This window comes from Panthera tigris, chromosome B2 (assembly GCF_018350195.1).
Source record: "Panthera tigris isolate Pti1 chromosome B2, P.tigris_Pti1_mat1.1, whole genome shotgun sequence".
NCBI classification, from domain to species: domain Eukaryota; kingdom Metazoa; phylum Chordata; class Mammalia; order Carnivora; family Felidae; genus Panthera; species Panthera tigris.
In genome coordinates, this window is record NC_056664.1 from 42,007,427 (window position 1) to 42,025,960 (window position 18,534).

The window sequence follows — 18,534 nt, forward strand, 5'->3', positions numbered from 1 at the left end:
ATGTGATTGGTTCGCCTCTCTGAAAGGCTCTCTCCAGCTTCCATGGCAAACAGGGTCTCACATCCTAAGAGTGTACGCAGATCAAAGGAGCTCTGGGGCTCAGCAGCACAGGCTCTGGACAAGCAGGTCTGAGTATGGGACCCATCACAGAACCTTCACTGAGTCATTCTTTACATTGAAAGTTTATTGCCAAGCACTGGGGACCACCAGCAGACAAAACAGATGTAAGTCCCTACGTTCTCTGGGGTGGGGGTGGGGGGCAGCAGATAATCAGTAAGATAAGGAAGTAAAATAAAATATATAGCATGTCAGAAAATGATTTGCTGTGGAGACAAGTAAAACAGAGATTTGGATAGAGAGGGGACAGAGGAGATGGGATGAAAGAGGTGTAATTTTAAACAGGATGGATAGGTGCCATATGGGCAAAAACTTGAAAGAAGTGAGATAGAGCCCCACGTGGATACCTGGAGAAAGAGCCTTGTGGGAAGGAGAACAGTGGGTGCAAAGGGCCTGAGGCAGAACCATATCTGGCACAGTTAAGGAGCAGCAAGGAGGCCAGTGTGGCTGGAGCAGAATGAGAGAAACAAGGATAGAAGTTGAGTCAGGAAGTTAGGTGAGGTCAGACCACCCAAGGCTTTGTAGGTTGCGATTAAAGCCTTTGGCTTTAACTCTGAGATGGGAGCCACTGGACTGTTTGTGCAGAAAGAAGACAGGATCTGATTTATGGGGTTTTTTTTTTGTTTTGTTTCAAGCACAAATGTACTTAAAACAGCGCAAAGCCCATGCGGGGCTTGAACCCATGACCCTGAGATCAAGACCTAAGCTGAAATCAAGAGTTGGATGCTTAACCAACTGGGCCACCCACGCACCTCTGAGCCATCGTTCATGAAAATCATCCTGGTCACTGTGTGGAAAAGAGAAGCAGGAACCACCAGTTAGGAGGCAACTGCAGTAATTCAGGTGAGAAATGATGAATGCTCAGATAAGGGTAGTCACGGTGACATCAGTGAGAGGTGGTGAGATTCTGGATATTTTGAAAGCAGAGGTGCCAGAATTTACTCATATGGGCAGTGAACTGTGACGGGAAGAGAGAAGGTCAAGATAACGTCCAAGATTTCGGCCTGAGGAACTAGAAAGTTGCAGTTGTCATTTACAGGGATGGGCAAGCCTGAAGGAGGGGCGGGTTTGGGGGGAGATCAGGCCATTTATCTGTGGTAGGACTCTGGCTAAGTGAGCCACTCTGAACCTCGGTTTCTTCATCTGTACAATGGTTATAATAGCTCTCCTGCAGAGTGTGTGGTGCCTGAATGGGGTGTCTCTTGATCAGACGGAGGCCCCCAAATGTGGAGTGATGATTGGGTGGAAGCCGGTGGTGCAGGGGGTGAAATAACTCACCTGAGGCAGAACGAAGGGGAGAGAAGTTTAGTGAACACACCGCAAGGGAGCATCTGGCTGGACAGCAGAGGAGGGGCTATCTACAACAAGGCAGTGGGAGGGAGCCACTTTTAAGGAGGGAAAGTGAAGAGGTATGGTGACAAGGAGTTTTCCCTTTTTTGGTACCTGTGCCTAGTTGTTATGGGTCAGTTAGGGCCTATGGATATTTCAGGGTGGGTGGCCTGATAGACCTGTCTGTATTCAGCCAAGTGGTCGCTGTGGCCCTTTTGTTTTAAGTTTATTTATTTATTTGGGGCAGGGAGGGGTGCAGAGAGAGAAGGAGAGAATCTCAAGCAGGCTCTGCACGCTCAGTGTGGAGCCCCACGTGGGGCTCGAACTCACCAACCATGAGATCGTGACTTGACCAGGAGTCGGATGCTTGACCGACTGAGCCACCCAGGTGCCCCTCACTGTGGCCCTTTCTGCATTCCACTGCTCAAGCCTGTTTGTCTAAAAGCAGCCTCCAGATAATGGTAGTAAGTAAGAAGTGAGTGAGGTCATGAGCTCACAGGATTGGCACGTGTCGGCCCATGGCCCAAGGATGACACATGACCAGCACATCTCCTCAGGCAGCAACTGGAAGGAGAGGAGGACTGAACCATAAATCTGAACTCGAGCTCCTCTCCCTGCTTCTTCCAGGCAGAAGTGGGAGGGCCTTTCTGACGTTTAGGTTTTCTTTCTTCACGGTCTTCTTCGGTGGCTTTAGAGATGGTGATGAGGCTAATGGAGGCTGGTGATGGAATGTCGATAACTGTTCCCAAAGCTGTGAAGTTTACAAAATGCTTTCATGGCCATTATCTCTTCTGGGTCCAGAAAGGCAAAACGTGTACCCATTTTATGAAGTAGGAGGATGTGGTATTCAAAAACAAAACAACCCCAGGTTGTCTCTGTATTTCGCTAGCTCATGAAACTTCATTTCGTGTTGGGCGAAAGTGAGTGAAGAGGGTCCTAAAGTGGGTGGGAGTGTCACCGAGCTGTGTCCAACTGTCAGATGGACTGTGACCTCACTCCTCTACCCCCGGTGCTTGCCCACGTCCTGCCGTCCTGTTCTCCCTGTTTCGGTCACTCCCTGCCATAGCATGCCTGGCGTGTCTGGGCTGCAGCCTTCCCGCTTCTGAGGTTTGGGCAAGTGGGTCTCTTACATCGTTCCATTCCAGGTACTCCCAGTTACTGAGACAACCGTGGAGGGGACTAGAGACCGGAAAAATCAATGCGCCGACAGTCACACCCTTAGAAAGCACAGTCTGGGTTCCAACTCTGAAGTCTACACCCAGCAGGAAAAATTCCTGCATGTGCTCCTTCTACTTCTTCCGAGCCAGCTGCCCCCTGCCCTCAATATACCAGGTGCCAGAACACAGCTGTCTCTTCGTTAATCCCCCCCACCCAGGCAAGCGGTCCTAGGGTGGGGCTGAACTGGGTGGGGCCGCCGTGTAGGGTCCAGGGAGGCTGTGCCCCTGCAGGCAAATTCAGCCAGAGACTGATTCTGAGCAACAGTTCTGACTGGTGAGAGCTGCTGCCCGGTGGGGTTGGGGGGGGTGGGGGGTTGGGAAGGTAGGAAGTGTCAGGTCTGGGTGGATCAAGGGGCCTCGGAGGAAAATTTACAATTGCCTAGGGAAGAACTCCTGCTGGGTTGAGACTGAGGATGTGCTTGAGGAGGGGTGGAACTGACTGGGGGGGGGGGATGTCCAGGGAACTAGAGGAGCCCCTGGAGACTGGGAAGGGCAAATTGTGGGTCCTAGCCTGTTTTGCTCTTGCCTTGGTTCAATGTCTCCATCTGCACTGTGGTAAGAACCTTCCTGCCCCAGCTACCTTGCCAAGAGAAAGGGCTTCTGGAAAGCAAAAATGACCCAGGAATTGAAGTGGGGGGAGCATGAGGGTATAAACTGGAGTGGGGGGACACCTGCCCACCCCAGTTTTTGCCAGGTGAGGAGGGAGCAGGAAAGGGAAGGGGCAAGCTTAGAGTCTGGATTGCTTTCGCAGTCGCTGACCCAGCCATGCCCGCTCCACTGCTCCCACTGCTGCTTCGAACCCTGATGTCCCGCTTGCTGCTGCCTGCCACCCGCCTGGCCCGCCGGCACCTCCTGCCCCTCCTGCGCCGACTGGCCCGCCGCCTGGGCTCGCAGGATGTTCGAGAAGCTTTGCTGGGCTGTCTGTTGTTCATCCTCAGCCAGAGCCGCCCTCCCGACGCTGAGGAGGTCTCCAGAGTGGCTGGCCAGGAGAGGAGGGAGAGGCTAGCTCCCCCAAAATGAGGCTGCGATCCCTGATATTGGCTGTGTCATCAAAAGCCATTCTTTTGGAGCAAGACAGTCCTGGCACCACCACTGAGCACAGCCTACCCACTGTGCAGAAGACGCGGTGGGGGACTGAGCACAAAGAGGGGTCTGACCAGGAATGCCTCCCCACTCCCAACAGGAATGACTGGAAGGATACCCAGCATCTAGGAGAAAACTGATCTTACGCGACCCTGCACTCCTCCTTCCAAGACACCTTTCCTAATCGCATCTGGGCTGGGAGGGGAAAGGGGGGGATGAGGGGAGTGACTCTGCTCCCCCACCCCCATCCCGGGCAAATGGGAACCTGAGTTTCAGTGAGGGACAGTCCTCACCCATGGATAACTGACAACTTATCTGAGAGGGGAGATTTTAACCCAGACAGTCTGTCCTTCAGACTCAGGATTTTCCTTCAAATAATAGAACCTTGATTTGGTCAGTCTTGCCCCAAAGCCCAGCACGCAGCAGGTGCTCAATAAATATCTGCTCATTTGAATTCGTGGGATACCATTGAAAATTGTGTCACCCATGCTCCTACACTGAAAAACAGTCTAACGTGGCCAGGGGGTGGGAGGGGGAAAACCACTCCCGGCTCCCTTTTGCTTCCTATTCCATTGTCCTGCAGTCCTCATCTCCTGGAGATCGTTTCTCTTGCATAACTTCAGTATGTCACCCCGTGACCCAGCAGTCCTGGGTCCGATTTAGAGGTCTGGCCGGCCAGCTCAAGGTAAGAAGGAAAACTTCCTCGGGCCGCTCACCTAGCGGCGTGGGAAGAGGGAGATTTGTTTGCTAAGGGGCCCTGCCGGCAGCCACCCAGGGGAGCAGAGCAAAAATGCTTCCTGAGGGGCACTGTGCCTTTTAAGAGATCTGGGCGGTTGGGGGTGGAGGTGACCATGGGCATTCACCTCATTATTTCCTCCTCCCCAAAGAGCAGCCCCTAAGGGGTCAAATCAGAGGTGTCCGATTCATTTGCTTTCAGCCTCCGGGTAATTTGCTTATTGTTCCCAAGCAACAGTCCTCCCTCCCACCTCCCTCCCTCCGCGAGTCTTAGGCTCTAGGTTGGGGGGCGGGGGGATAGTGAGGGATGCGGGCCCCTCTCAGGATCCCCGTACGGTCCCCACACCAGTCTGAAGTTCGGCCCCTGGGAAGAAGTGACGCCAGAGCTGTGCGCCCCCACTCCAGCCCCGCGGGACCTTCCGCCGGACCCCCACCTCCCCACCCCTCTCGGCACCATCTGCTTCCTCTTGGCGCCCTCAAAATCAAGAGCACGTGCTCGCCCCTCTCGGTAAGGCGACCTGGGGGAAGGGGGCTTCAGCCCGTGGTCCCCTAACCTCGTTCCCCTCTGGGGTCACGGGCACCTTTTCTCTCGCTTGTTCCCAGCCTTCCCTGCGGCCGGCCTCGTTCGCCCCAGAGTGGCGGAGTGGCGCGGCGCGAGGAGGGACGGAGCAGGCCGCGGAGTGCGGGGCGGTAAGCCGCCGGGGTAGCCCGTTGCAGCCCGTCTCCCGCCCGGCAAGAGGCCAGTGTGACCCGGCGCGGGCCGCGAGCTACGGCCACGGCCCCAGCCCCGAAGTAAGGAGGCCACGAGGGGGACCCGGGCCAGGGGATTTCCGTCCCCCCCCCCCCCCCCCCCCCCCCCCGGCTCCCAACCGGCAGGACTGCGGGGAGCGGAGGCGGGCCTCCAGCGCAGTGGGGCGGGGTCTGCGCGGTTCCCACGCGCCGCGCCGCCAGGGCAGGGACAGGTGCTGGTGCGGCCCTAGTTGGGGGATATCAACCGTGTCGGAATCTGCGGTTCCCAGTACAGGGGAGCCTTTAATCAGACTTGGAAGGCCGCCCCCCCCCCCACGACTCTTCTTCCCCACCCCTGCCGCCCTAACCGTATACAGATGCCCCCAAGGTCAGAGACCTGCCCAGAGCAAAGGGTAGGGGGAGAGGCCCGAGAAATTAGTCTGAGACGACCAAGCCCAGACCTAGTGAACCTCAAATCTTAAACCCTGACCCTCGTTCCCATCCTGGAGTACACACACCCACTAGGAAGGCGAGGGAAGTGAGAGGGCTGGATTCTGTATCTTAAATGTTTAAGTTTTTATTTACTTTTTGTGGGGGGTAGGGGCAGAGAGAGGGGGGCACAGAGGATCTGAAGAGGGCTCCCCGCAGACAGCAGAGAGCCAGTGGTAGGGCTCAGACCCACCAACCAGGAGATCATGACCTGAGCTGAAGGTAGACACTTAACCCACTCAGCCACCCAGGAGCTCCTGTATTTTAAATGTTGATGTTTGGTTCATCATAGATTTTTTTGCATTAACTTTGATTTTTTTAAAGACTACAGTAAAATATTATTTATCTTGATTCCCGAATTTTTTGGAGTCAAGTCCCTTAAAATTTGCAGTCAAGTGCCTCATTGGCCTCTCTCTAGTCCCAACCCTGCCACAAGGGCAGGGACAGAGAGTCACAAACAACAACTGAGAACGCACAGTCATGAGACAGGTGCTGGTGACAAATAGCCAAGCCAAGCAAACACACTTCCAGCAAACACAGATGGACACAGGGCTGGGGAAAAGAGGGCTGTGTGTGAGATGGTGGGGCAGGCTCGGGGCTTGGAATGGGAGGATGGAGTCTGGAGCTACGGACAGTCTCAATTAGAGTGGAGTATAGGGTGGGGGTGGGGGTGCAGCTGACTCAGCCCTTCCTACCCTACTTCTGTGTCAGTGACCCAAGGGAACTCAGGGAGGGAGAAAGCCCTAAGACTGGGCAGAAGGTGACAGGACTGGCTGGGCCTGACCAGAAAAACTCCCAGTACTGACCGGTGTGAGTTGGGGCCCTGAGGATGTCCAGCAGAGGGCCCTGGCACCCAGCAACCATCTCTGGCCAGGGAAGTAGCCCCGAAGGGGCGTGGATGCTGGCTGGGGGCCCAGGCAGGGTGATTGCCAGATGGGCTTCTCTCCAGCAATAACAGCCCTGGCTGTTGCCATCTAGTGAGCAGGCCAGGCCTCAGCGGGGGTGGGGAGAGGAAACAGCCTTCCACTGTCTGGCCTGGGACCCTCACCACTTCCCTCCAGTTTCTTTCCACTTCCAGCCCCCTCTGCACACAACTCCAGCCACTGGCTACCAGCCTGGCCATGCCTGGAGGATCTGTCTGACCACTAAGGCCTGCCACCCCCACAGGCCCAAAGATGGGAAATGAAGGTGGGAGAGAGACAGGGGCCAAGGAAGAGGGGAGAGGAGGGCTGGGAGAGGAAGAGCGAGAGACTGGACAAACACAGGATGGGAATGGGGGTGGGTAGACCCAGACATGAAGCTGCCCTCAAGCCGTGGGGCAGTGCCTAAAAAAACACCACCCTACCCATCTTCCTGCCCTCTGTTTGGTTAAGGCTGGGGGATGATGGTGTGTTATGTCTCTGTGAGGCACAGAGCCAGGAGGCTGAGAACATTCCTTCTGGAGTAGCTTGGGGACAGGTCACTGATCCTAAGTAGAAAAGCTACCCCTCCTCTCAGGGCCCAGTCTGTTCCCTGGCAAGAAGGTGACTCTACCTTATTCTTAATGATGGTAGTATGCTAATTGTTAATTAGTGTCCAAAGCTTCTTCAGGGGACGAGTCTCTTGGGTAGTTGGGGAGGGTGGGGTATGCTGGACTGGATTTTCTGTCTTCACACCTCTCCAGCCTTCAGATTGTCCTCCAGCACTGAGGGCAGCTATAGGGGCCGTATTCTCCTTCCCCCAAATTTACTGACCAGCAAAATGGGAGAGAATCATTCTGCCTCCCTTGGAGGTACAAGAAGGACTGACCACCCAGCATGCCCACCCCCTTCCTCAGCCAGTGGAGGATGTGGGGCTCCGCAAGGCTTGGCCTCTGCCTCTGAGTATCGGTCCATAGGATTCACGCAGGATGTAAGGCTATTCTGGGCTTTTTCTCTTACCATCTCCAACTGTTCCTCAGCGTTTCCAAAGTTCTGGATTTAGAAAAAGTGAACCTCGAGGGGCCTACAGACCTATGCCACTACCCCTTCCCCCGCAACCCCCACAGAGACACACATCCCCCTCCTTATCACAGTTGAGGGTGGCATAGTGTTTGTGTGTGGGTGTTCGGGTCTGTGTGTTAGAGGTGGGAAAACCCACCATTCAGGTCACTGATTATACTGATTATGCAGAGGGATCCCTCCGGCATGGGGGTTGGGGGAGCAAAGGAAAGGAAGAAAGTGGCACTGAGAAGGGAAGAGGCCCGCGCAGAAAAGGAAAAAAGTGCAGTGTAGGAGAAAGTGGCGTGGGAGGGGTTCGGGGAGTTATACCGGAACATCTGGGATGGAGTATGGACGTGAAGGCGTCCGGACGGGTCTGAGCCGAAGGTTTGCTGCAAGGAGCGTCCGGACGCGGGTTCTGTAGGAGTTTCTGGAGCGGCAGCGCGGAGGAGACTAGGGGTACCCAGCGTGGGGCTGTATTCTCTGGATCGGGTGCTTCATAACGGGGCAGGGTTTGGTGTAGCGGGGCCCACAGGTCCCATTTTTAGAAATAGCTTGAGGTATGGGCCATGCAGCCCCGGCTGGGCGTAGCTGGGCGAAAAAGGGGGGGGGGGGCGAGGCTCACGTCCCGAGCGGCTGGGGTGGGGGAGCTGGGGCGGGGCCGCGGCGGCGAGGGCGGGGGGGGGTGCGGGGGGGGCGGGCTGCGGCTGCGGACGTGGGCCGGGGCGGGCCCAGCGGAGGGCGGGTTTCAATGTGCTGCCGCGGGCGCGGGAAGCTACTGAGAGGGCGCGCGGATCTCGGCGCGGTAGGACTCCTTCCTAGCTAGCAGGTGCTTCTCGGGCCGGGGGCCCGGGATAGGGGGAAACCGGGCACCGCCGGGGCGGGAGGCGTCTCTTCCCGCCGCCACGGGGGCAGGGAGGCTGGGCCTGGCAGCTGCGCGGCGCGCGGAGGGGACGCCGGGTGGGGGCCCCGCTTCCCCGGCGTGGAGCGTGCGGAGCCGCGCTGCACGTGGCGCGCAAGGGCCAGGGCGCGTGGGGACTCTGAGGAGATCGCGACCCGAGCGGAGCGTGGGCGGCCTGGTTCCTGGGCCTGAAACCGGCAGTCGCCGAACTGACCTCCGCAAGGGGCGGGCGAGTAGATGGGTAATCTCGATCAGTCTAGTTGGTACAGGAGAGGAGCCGCGCCGGTAACCGTGTTGGGAGGGGTGGGGGTGGGAATGGGGATGAGGGCAGGGCGCGTGCCTTGGAGGTGAAGGAGCTGTCTCTTTAACCTCTGCCTTTTATTGGCCGAATTCGTGTTCCTGGCCTCCCCTTCCTGGGCACGTCCTTATTTACTCCCTGAGAGGACCCTTCCTTATCTTTAGAAAGGACAGGGACACACACCGCGGGTTTCCGTCCGCGGGGGGGGGGGGGGGGGGGGGCGGGGGGAGGGAAGAGCAGCCTGGGTGAGGGCTGGTCCCAGCCCTGCCCTTCAGCCTTCTTGGGGCGGCCCCTTTGCCCACTCCTCGCGGTAACCTCCCACTTGTCCTTCTGCCTGTTGAGCTCTCGGTGCCAGGATGTGTGTGTAATTGGAGGGGGGTTGCCTTACACCTGAGGCTCCTGTCAGGCTGCAGATGCCGCCCGCACCTTACCCCCCCCTCCCCAACCCGCATCTCCCAATTTAAAGGGCTAGCTGAGAAGCAGCCTTTCTACCTACCTCCCGGCCCCAGAAGGAGGCTAGGATGAGCTGCACATTGACTTTGAATTCCAGCTCACCTATTCACTAGCTCCGTGACCTTAGGCAAGTGACTCAACCGCTCTGAACCTCAGCCTCCCCCATCTGTTCAATGGAGAGAGTTTAGTGCTAGCTTAGGGGTGGTTGTGAGGACAGGTAGTGGCTGGCCCCATATGCAACTCCATGGGACTAGAGAATATGATGCTACTGCAAAGATGTGTCTGGAAGCTGGGGTGCATGAGAGGCGCTGGGGGTCTGGAGGGGGGGCGGAGATAGGTATAAAAGGAGAGGTGCTCAGTTGGGTGGCTGCTTTCAGAACTCCATCCCTGCAGGCCAGGGCGTGGGTGGAGGGACACCAAATGCTGAGCTGGTGTCAAATCCCTGGTTGCTGCTGGGCAAAGGCAGGCAAGAACAAAACACCTGGGCTGGCCAGCTGACTGTTACCATGTGGGCAGGATGGGAGCACAGCTGGGGGGGAGAAATGACTACTTCTCTGAGCCTAAGGCAGATTTTACTAAGAAAGGGGAGATACTCTATTCTCTCCACCCCACCTCCCAGTTCTTTACTGCCAGGAATCTTACCTGTGGGGGTAGGGGGGTGGAGTATGGGGTGTGCTGAGGTGTGAAGCTGGGGGTTCCCCTCCTTGCTACCTAATAGAAAATCTGAGTCCTGAGCCTTCTCTCCCCACCCTCCAGGGTGGAGCCCTCTTGCCCCCATCCCTCTCGGAAACATGAACAGTGTTGTTCACTGCTCTGTCCCCAGTGCCTAGAACAGTGCCTGGAGAGCATGCAGAGGTCCTCAGTAAATATTTGTTGAGAAAATGAATAAAGGAAGACCTCTGCCTCCCATCTGGGAGGTGTGTGGGTCTGCTCCTCCTGTCCCTGTTCTACAACACAGGGGTGTGCTGGGGCGCTAAGGAAGGCCTTGGGAGAGTCTGGAGTTCACCCATGGAGGGGTTGAGAGCAGTAACAGGAGGGATAGAAAAGCTGGTTGAAGATTTCAGGGTCCCTGGAAGTAACTGTTTGTCAGTATCTGTCTGTCTCAGGCTGGGAACTGGCTGTACCTGGGATTTCTGCCCCCCCACCCCCAGCTCCCCTACTTAGGCTGCTGGGTTTCTTATCTCCCAAGCTAGCTACAGGAGCAGTTTTTATCTCCTGGTTTTGTGTGTGTGTGAGAGGCTTCTCAGAATGGGGCCCAGGGTACCAGAACTCCCACGGCAAGGCCTGGGAGAGAGAACCTCCCCATATGCCCTGTGCCACTTTCTTCATTCTGGACCCTTACCCAGGGGGCGCCCATGGACAAGGCCTGCTGCCAGAGCCTGAGCTAGGACCACTTCCCAGGGACTGCCCAGGCCCCCTCTGCTCTGACCCTTCTGCTGGCAAGTCTGGGCATCCGGTGAGTGCTCGCCCTAGCCCAGGCCCAGGTCCTCACTCCAAACAGCAGACCTGGCTCCAGAGCTGGGCCTGCACGTGGGGGATGTGCCAGCACACGCCTGCCTGGCTTTCCTTGCCATCCAAAGGGGAAAGCTGTCTGATCTGGTGCCAGGGCGCCTGCCCTGCACGAGCGGGAAGCGGGAGGGGGATCGTGAGGGGGTGGCCTAGGAGCTTTGGGACAATGTGGTCAGTCGGGCCTGTGTCCCTGCTCCCCCAGTCTTCCTTTCAAGTTTGCTCTCTGAAAGGGGAAGAGGATAGGGACCTGGGAGTGAGTCAAAGAGGAACTGAGGGGGGATGGGGTAACCCTGGGGACAGGACTGGGCGTCGGGGAGGGGCCAGGGTGGTTGTGGGAAGGGCTGTGTCCCCACATGCATGGTGAAGTATTTTCCTAGAAAACTGGCCAGGAACTAGGAAGCCCCTGGGCAGTGACTGGAAAGGAAGGTTCAAGGGCTGCCAGCAGAGAGACTGGAGTCTGGGGTGCCTCCAGCAGGGCGCAGGCCCTCCAGAGCCCACTCCTGCTATGAGCGCAGGGGCTCCCCCAGAGGGTGTGAAGGTCAGACCTGCAGAGAGGGGCCTGGTGCAGGGGAGGCATCTCTGGCCTGGCTTCTGTCCTCTTCCCTGTGGCTCTTGCTGCTGCTGCTGCTGCTGATCTGTTTGTTTTGTGCCCTCCCTCCTCCCCTTCCCTCCCCTCGCCCTCTTTGCTTTGACTCCTGCTTCCCTCCTCCTGTCGCTCCTTCCATTATCCTTGTTGTCTGTTGTCGTTGTCCCTGACTGCTCTCATCCTCTTCCTTGCCTTCTTTGCCAGTCTTTCCCTCCCTCTCCCTCATACTTCCTCCTCCTCCTCTCCTGCTCGCCACTCTCCCGTTTCCCAGCTTACAAACTGCTTCAGCTGCTGGATAAAAATAGCGGTGGCCAGGCCGGGAGCCAGGTAGAGCCTGAGCAGGCAGGGGGCCCGACAGGGCTGGTCAGAGGGGTCAGATTGAGCAGTCCTCAGGGGCAGGGCCAGGAGGGGGTCCTTGTGGACTCTCCGGCTTGCCTGCTCTGTGAACCCTGCCTGCCGCCTACCCCACAAGAGTCTAAAGAGGCCTATGGGGAAGCAGGGCCAAGACGTGGCCTCACACTGCTTCTGCCCCCAGCAGACGCCAGGAGGAGGGAGTTATCGGCCAGGCAAAACTGAGAACGCCGTCACCATGACAACCGGTCACGAGCCTCAGGACAGGTACTGGGGGACCTGGGCCAGGGGATCCAGGGGAGTGGAAATGGGTCTCCAGGGGGCTGGGTGTGGTGTCCTTTGGAATTTGGGGTTTCCACTGCTGCCTGGTCTTCCAGCAAAGTAGCTATGAGTCAGGCCTGCACGAGGGGTGGGGACCATGCGTGTCTTAGCCGGGGGGCCTGTGGGGAAGGCCAGGATGGGTGGGCGGCAGCCCCTCCCTGGCCTCTCAGTGTTTCCACTGTTGCTCTCCAGCCAGCCAGCAGCTTCCAGCTCCTCCTCCCATCACTCTGGGGAAATCATTGGCGGCACCCCTAGTTCCGGAGCACATCTGGCAGAACTGCCCTCTCCCTCAGGCCTGGCCCTGCCTCAGATGACCCTGGCCCACCCTGGTCCTTGAACTGACCTTCCTCTCATTTCCCCGCCTCTGGAGCCTATACGCTCCTTTCAGTTAGACCCACAATGGTGATCATGCCTACGTATTTGCGGGGGGGAGAGGCTGTAGCGTGGTTTAAGCCCTCCAAGGAGTCTAGGACCCAAGAGAATCGATGAAGCCATGCCTGTGGTCCAAAACTCCTTCAGCCCAGGCCCCCCAGCCTCATCCCCTCTCCACTGCCAATCCGGTCTCCCTCGTGTGCCAGAGGCCACAGAAGTAGGCCACTTCTGGCTATGGGACCTCAGGTACTTAGCTTAATCTCTCTGGGACTGTTCCCACCTGTAAAATTGAGGTAGGGTTTATTTGAATGGGAGGGAATTTAAGGAGACATAGTAAGTACAGGCCCCAGGTTGGTTCCGTCCCTGTCTCCTCCATTTCCAGGCTGCCTGTGCTATCAGAGTCTCACCATTGGTAGCAGTTCTGTGAACCCCTCTCCCATCTCCATGTATTGGCGCCCTCTCCCAGCCCCGCTCTGACCATGTATTCTGCACAGCCATGTCTGGGAGCTTCTCCCTTCATTCGGGACCTCTGAGTCGAGCCTTTAGCTGTGTTCTTCAAGGTCCGGAGGATAAAAGGGAGTGGGGGCGGAGGGAGGCTGCATTTGCAGTGGCTCAGACCTCCCCACTTGGGGCACTCACCCAGGCCTTTCCTGTGTGAGGCCGGGCCCTGTACTCTAACTGGACCTGTTTCTTCCCTGCCTTGGACTTTGTCCCTGCCATCTCTGTGAAGAAAGCGGGCATTAGCTGTGGGGAAGATATGAAAGACACATCTGGAGACCACAGTAGGAGGGTTCGGGGCCCCCTGGGGAAGGCTGGCCATCCCAGACAGGCCCTGAAGTGTAGGGCTTGGGGCAATGCCCTGGCCGAAGCTAGGGCGGCACTTATTTACTATTTGGGGCCCAGATGACGTCCAGTGGCCTGATACCTCCTGGCCTACCCTATGTGGTGTGACCTACAAAGCTGGTTTTGTCTGGGCCAGGGAAAAAACAGCTCCCTCGCTTCCCAGCCACCCCAAGTCACCCCGCCCTCCTGTCCCACTAGGTCCAGAATGGTCTGGGAGTTTCTTGACCTCAGAATCCTCTTTGGGGAACCACACAGTCCCTATCCAGACAGCATAATCACTTCCAGCCTGCCCAGTGGGGGTGGGAGACACTTGCTGTTTGCTTTCTCCCTCACCCGCCTACCCCCAGCCTTCAGCAAGATTTCCAAAACCACCTCCGGATGTGTGGGTCACACTGTTTCCCAAGCCTGCAGGGTCCCCCGAGTCTTTGGGGCTGAGAACCAAGGTCCTGTTGGCCATGCCTTTCAGTCCTGTGTCCCTGACCCTACTCTCCCTGTGGACATATCTGTGCCCTTTTCCCTACCCTCGGACACTTCCCCTTCTACATAAACCCATAGGTGGACTTGTGCACATGGGCACAGATGCCTGTGCCCTGGGACAGTTGGAGAGACTGAACATTGGGGAGGGAGGAGCTCTTAAGTTTGGTCTGCGAAGGAGGGTGGAGTAGTGGGTCACTAGGCCCCTCTTTCCTCTCCTATCCTCAGGTACAAAGCCGTCTGGCTTATCTTCTTCATGCTGGGTCTGGGGACGCTGCTCCCGTGGAATTTTTTCATGACAGCCACTAGGGTGAGACTGGGGGGACTGGGCTCCAGGGGGACATGTCCACTGGGCATGTAGGGCATGGATCTGTTCTTGGGGGCCCCGGGAGAGAAGTCTCACCGCTTCTCTCTGCAACCCACACAGTATTTCACAAACCGCCTGGACGAGACCCAGAATATGTCCTTGGTCACTGCTGAAAACAGCAAGGACTTCCAGCCCTCAGCCACCCCCACAGTACCCTCCCCAGAGCGGAATTATCTCAGTGCCCTCTTCAACAATGTCATGACCTTATGTGCCATGTTGCCCTTGCTGTTTTTCACCTGCCTTAACTCTTTCCTGCATCAGAGGTGAGTGTCCAGGCCCCTGGCCTGACCAGCCCCCTCCACCCCCTGCTGCCTCTTGTTCTCCCTGTGCTGAGCCTGCAGCCTCACCTCTTGTCCCTCTGCTGCCTCGGCCTAGGATCCCCCAGTCTGTTCGGATCCTGGGCAGCCTGATAGCCATTCTCTTGGTGTTCTTGATCACTGCTGTCCTGGTAAAGGTGCATCTGGATGCCGTGCCCTTCTTCGTCATCACCATGATCAAGATCATGCTCATTAACTGTAAGCAGGGCTGGGAGCAGGCCTAGGGCAGAGATCTTCCTGGATCCCCCCACCCTTCTTTCAGAAGCACAGTCAGCCAGGAAGGAGCCCATTCCTCCCGCTGGAGGAAATGGATGCCGTGGGTAGTCAATGATTCAAGAGGCCAGAGCAGACATGGACCAGGGCTGGGAGTAGGGGCAGAGAGGGTCATTTGGTGTTAAGACTCACTGGGACCTGTGTTCCTACGGGCCCCCAGCCACCTCCAGCGGAAGCAAGTCCCACCTTGCTCTCCCCTCCCCTGCTGATGCCCACCTTGTGCCCCCAGCATTCGGTGCCATCCTGCAGGGCAGCCTGTTTGGTCTGGCTGGCCTCCTGCCCACCAGCTACACTGCCCCCATCATGAGTGGCCAGGGCCTGGCAGGCTTCTTCGCCTCGGTGGCCATGATCTGCGCCATCGCCAGTAAGTCTTCCTACTATCTGCCCGTTGGCCTAGTTGCTGGGGGAAAGGGACAGGGGTGGGGCTGGTCTTTGATTTCTGCACACCCTCCACCCAGGTGGCTCGGAGCTGTCAGAAAGTGCCTTTGGCTATTTTATCACCGCCTGTGGGGTTATCGTTTTGGCCATCATCTGTTACCTAGGCCTGCCCCGACTGGTAAGCAAATGGAGAAAGCCAGATTTGGGGTCTGGGGTGGGGGGTCCAGGGCTTCAGACCAATGGTGTTTTTTTTTTTTTTTTAATTAATTTATTATTTTAATATATGAAACTTACTGTCAAATTGGTTTCCATACAACACCCAGTGCTCATCCCAAAAGGTGCCTTCCTCAATACCCATCACCCACCCTACCCTCCCTCCCAGCCCCCATCAACCCTCAGTTTGTTCCCAGTAGACGAATGGTGTTTTGAGACCCAGACCTGGGCGAGGCAGGAATTCTGGAGCTTCCACCACTGAATCCACCTCCACTGTCTCCCTCTCTTGGTAGGAATTCTACCGTTACTACCAGCAGCTCAAGCTTGAAGGGCCTGGAGAGCAGGAGACCAAGTTGGATCTCATTAGTAAAGGTCAGAATAGCCCACAGAAGCTGGGGTGGAGGGTGGCCTGCCCTGGAGGGAGCAGCATGGGCACAGAGGGCAAGAATGAGTATACTGTTTTTGCTGGCAGTGACAAGCCAGAGGCCAGATGGACCAGGGCTGGGATGAGGAAAACAACAGGAAATAAAAACTGGGAAAAATAAAGGGGGGGGGCGGGGGGAGATTCCGGATGACCTTGAATGTCTGAGAGCAATGGGAAGTGATTTCAGTTTCTTGTAACATGACCTGAGTCTCCTGGGAGAGGTCAGGACCGCTGGACCCATGCTGTGGGATTTACAGGAGGTCTGGGCTAGGTGTTAGGGTGTGGCTGTGCACTGGTAAGGAGTGTCCACCCCCTTTTGTGTCATCTCCTGTTGTCCTGTCCTACCTATAATTTGATGCTTCCACAACCTGTCACCCCCTAGGAGAGGACCTAAAAGCAAACAAAGAGGAGTCCAGAGTTCCAGCCCCCAACTCTGAGTCCACCAACCAAGGCCACTCTATCCGAGCCATCCTCAGAAACGTATGTGGGGCATGGGTGTTCTGCCCTCTGCCCTTTACCCTCATTCTCTCCTTTTGCCCCTCCCGACCTGCACACTATCCATCCGCTCCCTTTCCCACCCGATACTGGCCACTCTCCTGGATTCTCCTGTGTGTGTGTGTGTGTATGTCAGGGGGTGGGGATTCTGGGTTCTTTGAATGCACAACACCATGAAGACACGGGCCTGGGTCCCTTTCCTCTAGATCTTAGTCCCGGCTCTCTCCGTCTGCTTCATCTTCACGGTCACCATTGGGATGTTTCCCGCTGTGACTGCTGAGGTCCAATCCAGCATTGCGGGCAACAGTGCCTGGGGTGAGGACACCATGGGTTCCCAGGATGGGGACAGACAGGAGCTAGAGCAGGATTGGGGGTGAGGGAGTGGGGGATCCTAGGCTGTTGTCTCCCCAACTAGACTCTTCTTGGCCCATTTGCCCTTCCCTGGGCTGGAAGCATCTTCTCTGTTTTACAGCTGGGGAAACTGAGCCCCAGTGAGGCTAAATCTGTCTCTCTGGACCTAATAACCATCCCTGAATCTACTTTTCCTCTTCCAGGAGCCTACTTCATTCCTGTGTCTTGTTTCTTGACTTTCAATGTCTTCGACTGGCTGGGCCGGAGCCTCACAGCTATATTTACGTGGGTAAGTGGTAGAAGGTGGCACCCAGCCCCTGTGAGAGGGAAGAGTCCAGCCTGAGATGCAGAAAGGGAACCAAGATAGTGTGGTGGTAAGGGGAGCGTGCTTTTTTTTTTTTTTAAACCAAGACATTATGTATAGTAAGTTGTACAGGTCTTAAGCGTACAGCTTAATGAATACACACACACGTAAACATGCATGCATCTCTGAATAATCACCACCCAGGTCAAATATAGAACATTGCCAGCACTCCAGAAGGCTCAACCATGCTCCCTCCCAATCACCATGCCCTAAGGGTAACCAGATTCAATCCAGATCCTAAGGGGCCCCCAGTGGAGGCTGTGGGCCAGCCCCGGCTGAGGTACCACCTGCTCCTCCGCAGCCTGGGAAGGACAGCCACTGGCTGCCAAGCCTGGTGCTGGCCCGGATATTGTTTGTGCCCCTGCTGCTGCTGTGCAATGTCCAGCCCCGCCGGTACCTGGCTGTGGTCTTCGAGCACGACGCCTGGTTCATCATCTTCATGGCTGCCTTCGCCTTCTCCAATGGCTACCTCGCCAGTCTCTGCATGTGCTTCGGGCCCAAGTGAGTGGGGACCTTGGTGGCATCAGGCAGGGTCTAGAGCTGCAGCAGTGGATGCTCAGTGAAGGGAGAGAGGGCAACAGGAGACTCCCTGATCCTGGAGGGGCATGTAAGGCACGTAGGTGAAGGGGTAGTGGTGGGTGGTGGGCGGTGGGACACCCGGGGTACCTAGGTGGAGATGTGGGTAGGTGGGAGACAGACCCCAGTACACATTCCCCCAAGAGGGAGAAGCCAGATTGGGGGTGGGAAAGTAAGATGCTTGGCAGCAGAATTCTGTGCTCAGGCAAGTCTCCCCACCCCAGAGGCTCTGGGTGGGGCTGGGGTAGGGGCCATTCTAAGGAAGCCTTGCCCTCCCGCCTTTAGGAAAGTGAAGCCGGCTGAGGCAGAGACAGCTGGAGCCATCATGGCCTTCTTTCTGTCTCTGGGCCTGGCACTGGGGGCTGTCTTCTCCTTCCTGTTCCGGTCAATTGTGTGACCATGGATGGATAGAAGGACTGCAGTGGCCGCCTGCTCCTGCCCCCTTTCTTCTCCTTCAGGGACGGGCAGGAGTTTGGAGGTTTTCTCTTCTAGCTAGCCAGCTTCTTCTTTCTCACGGCCTGTTCTGGGCCCGGGTGTCCAGGCCCTGAGGAGGGAACCTCTGTGGATGGACAGTGGGGACATTGTGAGCCTGAGGGTCAGAATCAAGGGAAGGGATACAGTCTCTACAGTCTCTGCATCTGCTCAAGGGCTGCCCCCCCCCCCCCACCTTGGTTCTGACTGATCCTTGCTTGAGCAGGGGAAGCAGAGACTCCTGGGCTCAGAGTGTGTGTGTGTGTGTGTGTGTGTGTGTGTGTGTGTGTGTGTGTTCATCTGCCTATACCAGGGGTGGCGAGGGGGCAGGACTGTCTGTTCTAAAGTCCAGTCTGACATTTCCATCCCCCTTCTCCCTATGTGCCTCCTCCCCTCACATCTCCGTGTCCCTCTCCTCCCCCTGCCTTGTTGTTACCCATCATGCACCTTGTACAGTTGCCATTTTATGCCTTTTTTTATATTCAACAGAAACCAGGTGCCTTCAGAGGCTCTCTGATAAAATAAAACTTTTTTTTTTTC

The 18,534-nt window shown here is 56.7% G+C and overlaps 2 protein-coding genes across 10 annotated transcripts; both read left to right on the forward strand.

Annotated features, from left to right (window-relative positions):
• The first annotated feature begins 2,910 nt into the window (after positions 1-2,910).
• MYMX (myomixer, myoblast fusion factor) lies at positions 2,911-4,166 on the forward strand. The gene is made up of 2 exons (XM_042986459.1): positions 2,911-2,937; positions 3,415-4,166. Exon 2 carries the CDS (start codon positions 3,429-3,431, stop codon positions 3,681-3,683), a length of 255 nt encoding a protein of 84 aa, XP_042842393.1. The 5' UTR covers positions 2,911-2,937; positions 3,415-3,428; the 3' UTR covers positions 3,684-4,166.
• Positions 4,167-4,940: 774 nt separating this feature from the next.
• Positions 4,941-18,534, forward strand: SLC29A1 (solute carrier family 29 member 1 (Augustine blood group)). 9 transcript variants are annotated; one of them, XM_015538907.2, is made up of 14 exons: positions 4,941-4,989; positions 10,656-10,765; positions 11,940-12,022; positions 13,994-14,075; positions 14,193-14,395; positions 14,508-14,647; positions 14,952-15,086; positions 15,181-15,278; positions 15,607-15,685; positions 16,120-16,217; positions 16,439-16,547; positions 16,787-16,872; positions 17,249-17,448; positions 17,809-18,534. In XM_015538907.2, the coding sequence occupies exons 3-14, from the start codon at positions 11,994-11,996 to the stop codon at positions 17,918-17,920; spliced, it is 1,371 nt and encodes a 456-aa protein (XP_015394393.1). In that variant the 5' UTR covers positions 4,941-4,989; positions 10,656-10,765; positions 11,940-11,993; the 3' UTR covers positions 17,921-18,534. The 9 variants fall into 9 exon arrangements, with proteins under 9 accessions (XP_015394393.1, XP_042842388.1, XP_042842390.1 ...); XM_042986454.1 differs by lacking the exon at positions 4,941-4,989 and adding an exon at positions 8,407-8,486 and having other exon boundaries at positions 11,943-12,022; XM_042986452.1 differs by lacking the exon at positions 4,941-4,989 and adding an exon at positions 8,710-8,799.

Excerpts from the sequence above, each read along its gene's own strand:
- MYMX (XM_042986459.1), top strand. The coding sequence starts at position 3,429 with ATGCCCGCTCCACTGCTCCCACTGCTGCTTCGAACCCTGATGTCCCGC.
- SLC29A1 (XM_042986452.1), top strand. Across the intron at positions 12,023-13,993 it reads GGTCACGAGCCTCAGGACAG|GTACAAAGCCGTCTGGCTTA; the intron begins GTACTGGGGGAC and ends TCCTATCCTCAG. Across the intron at positions 14,076-14,192 it reads TTTTCATGACAGCCACTAGG|TATTTCACAAACCGCCTGGA; the intron begins GTGAGACTGGGG and ends CAACCCACACAG.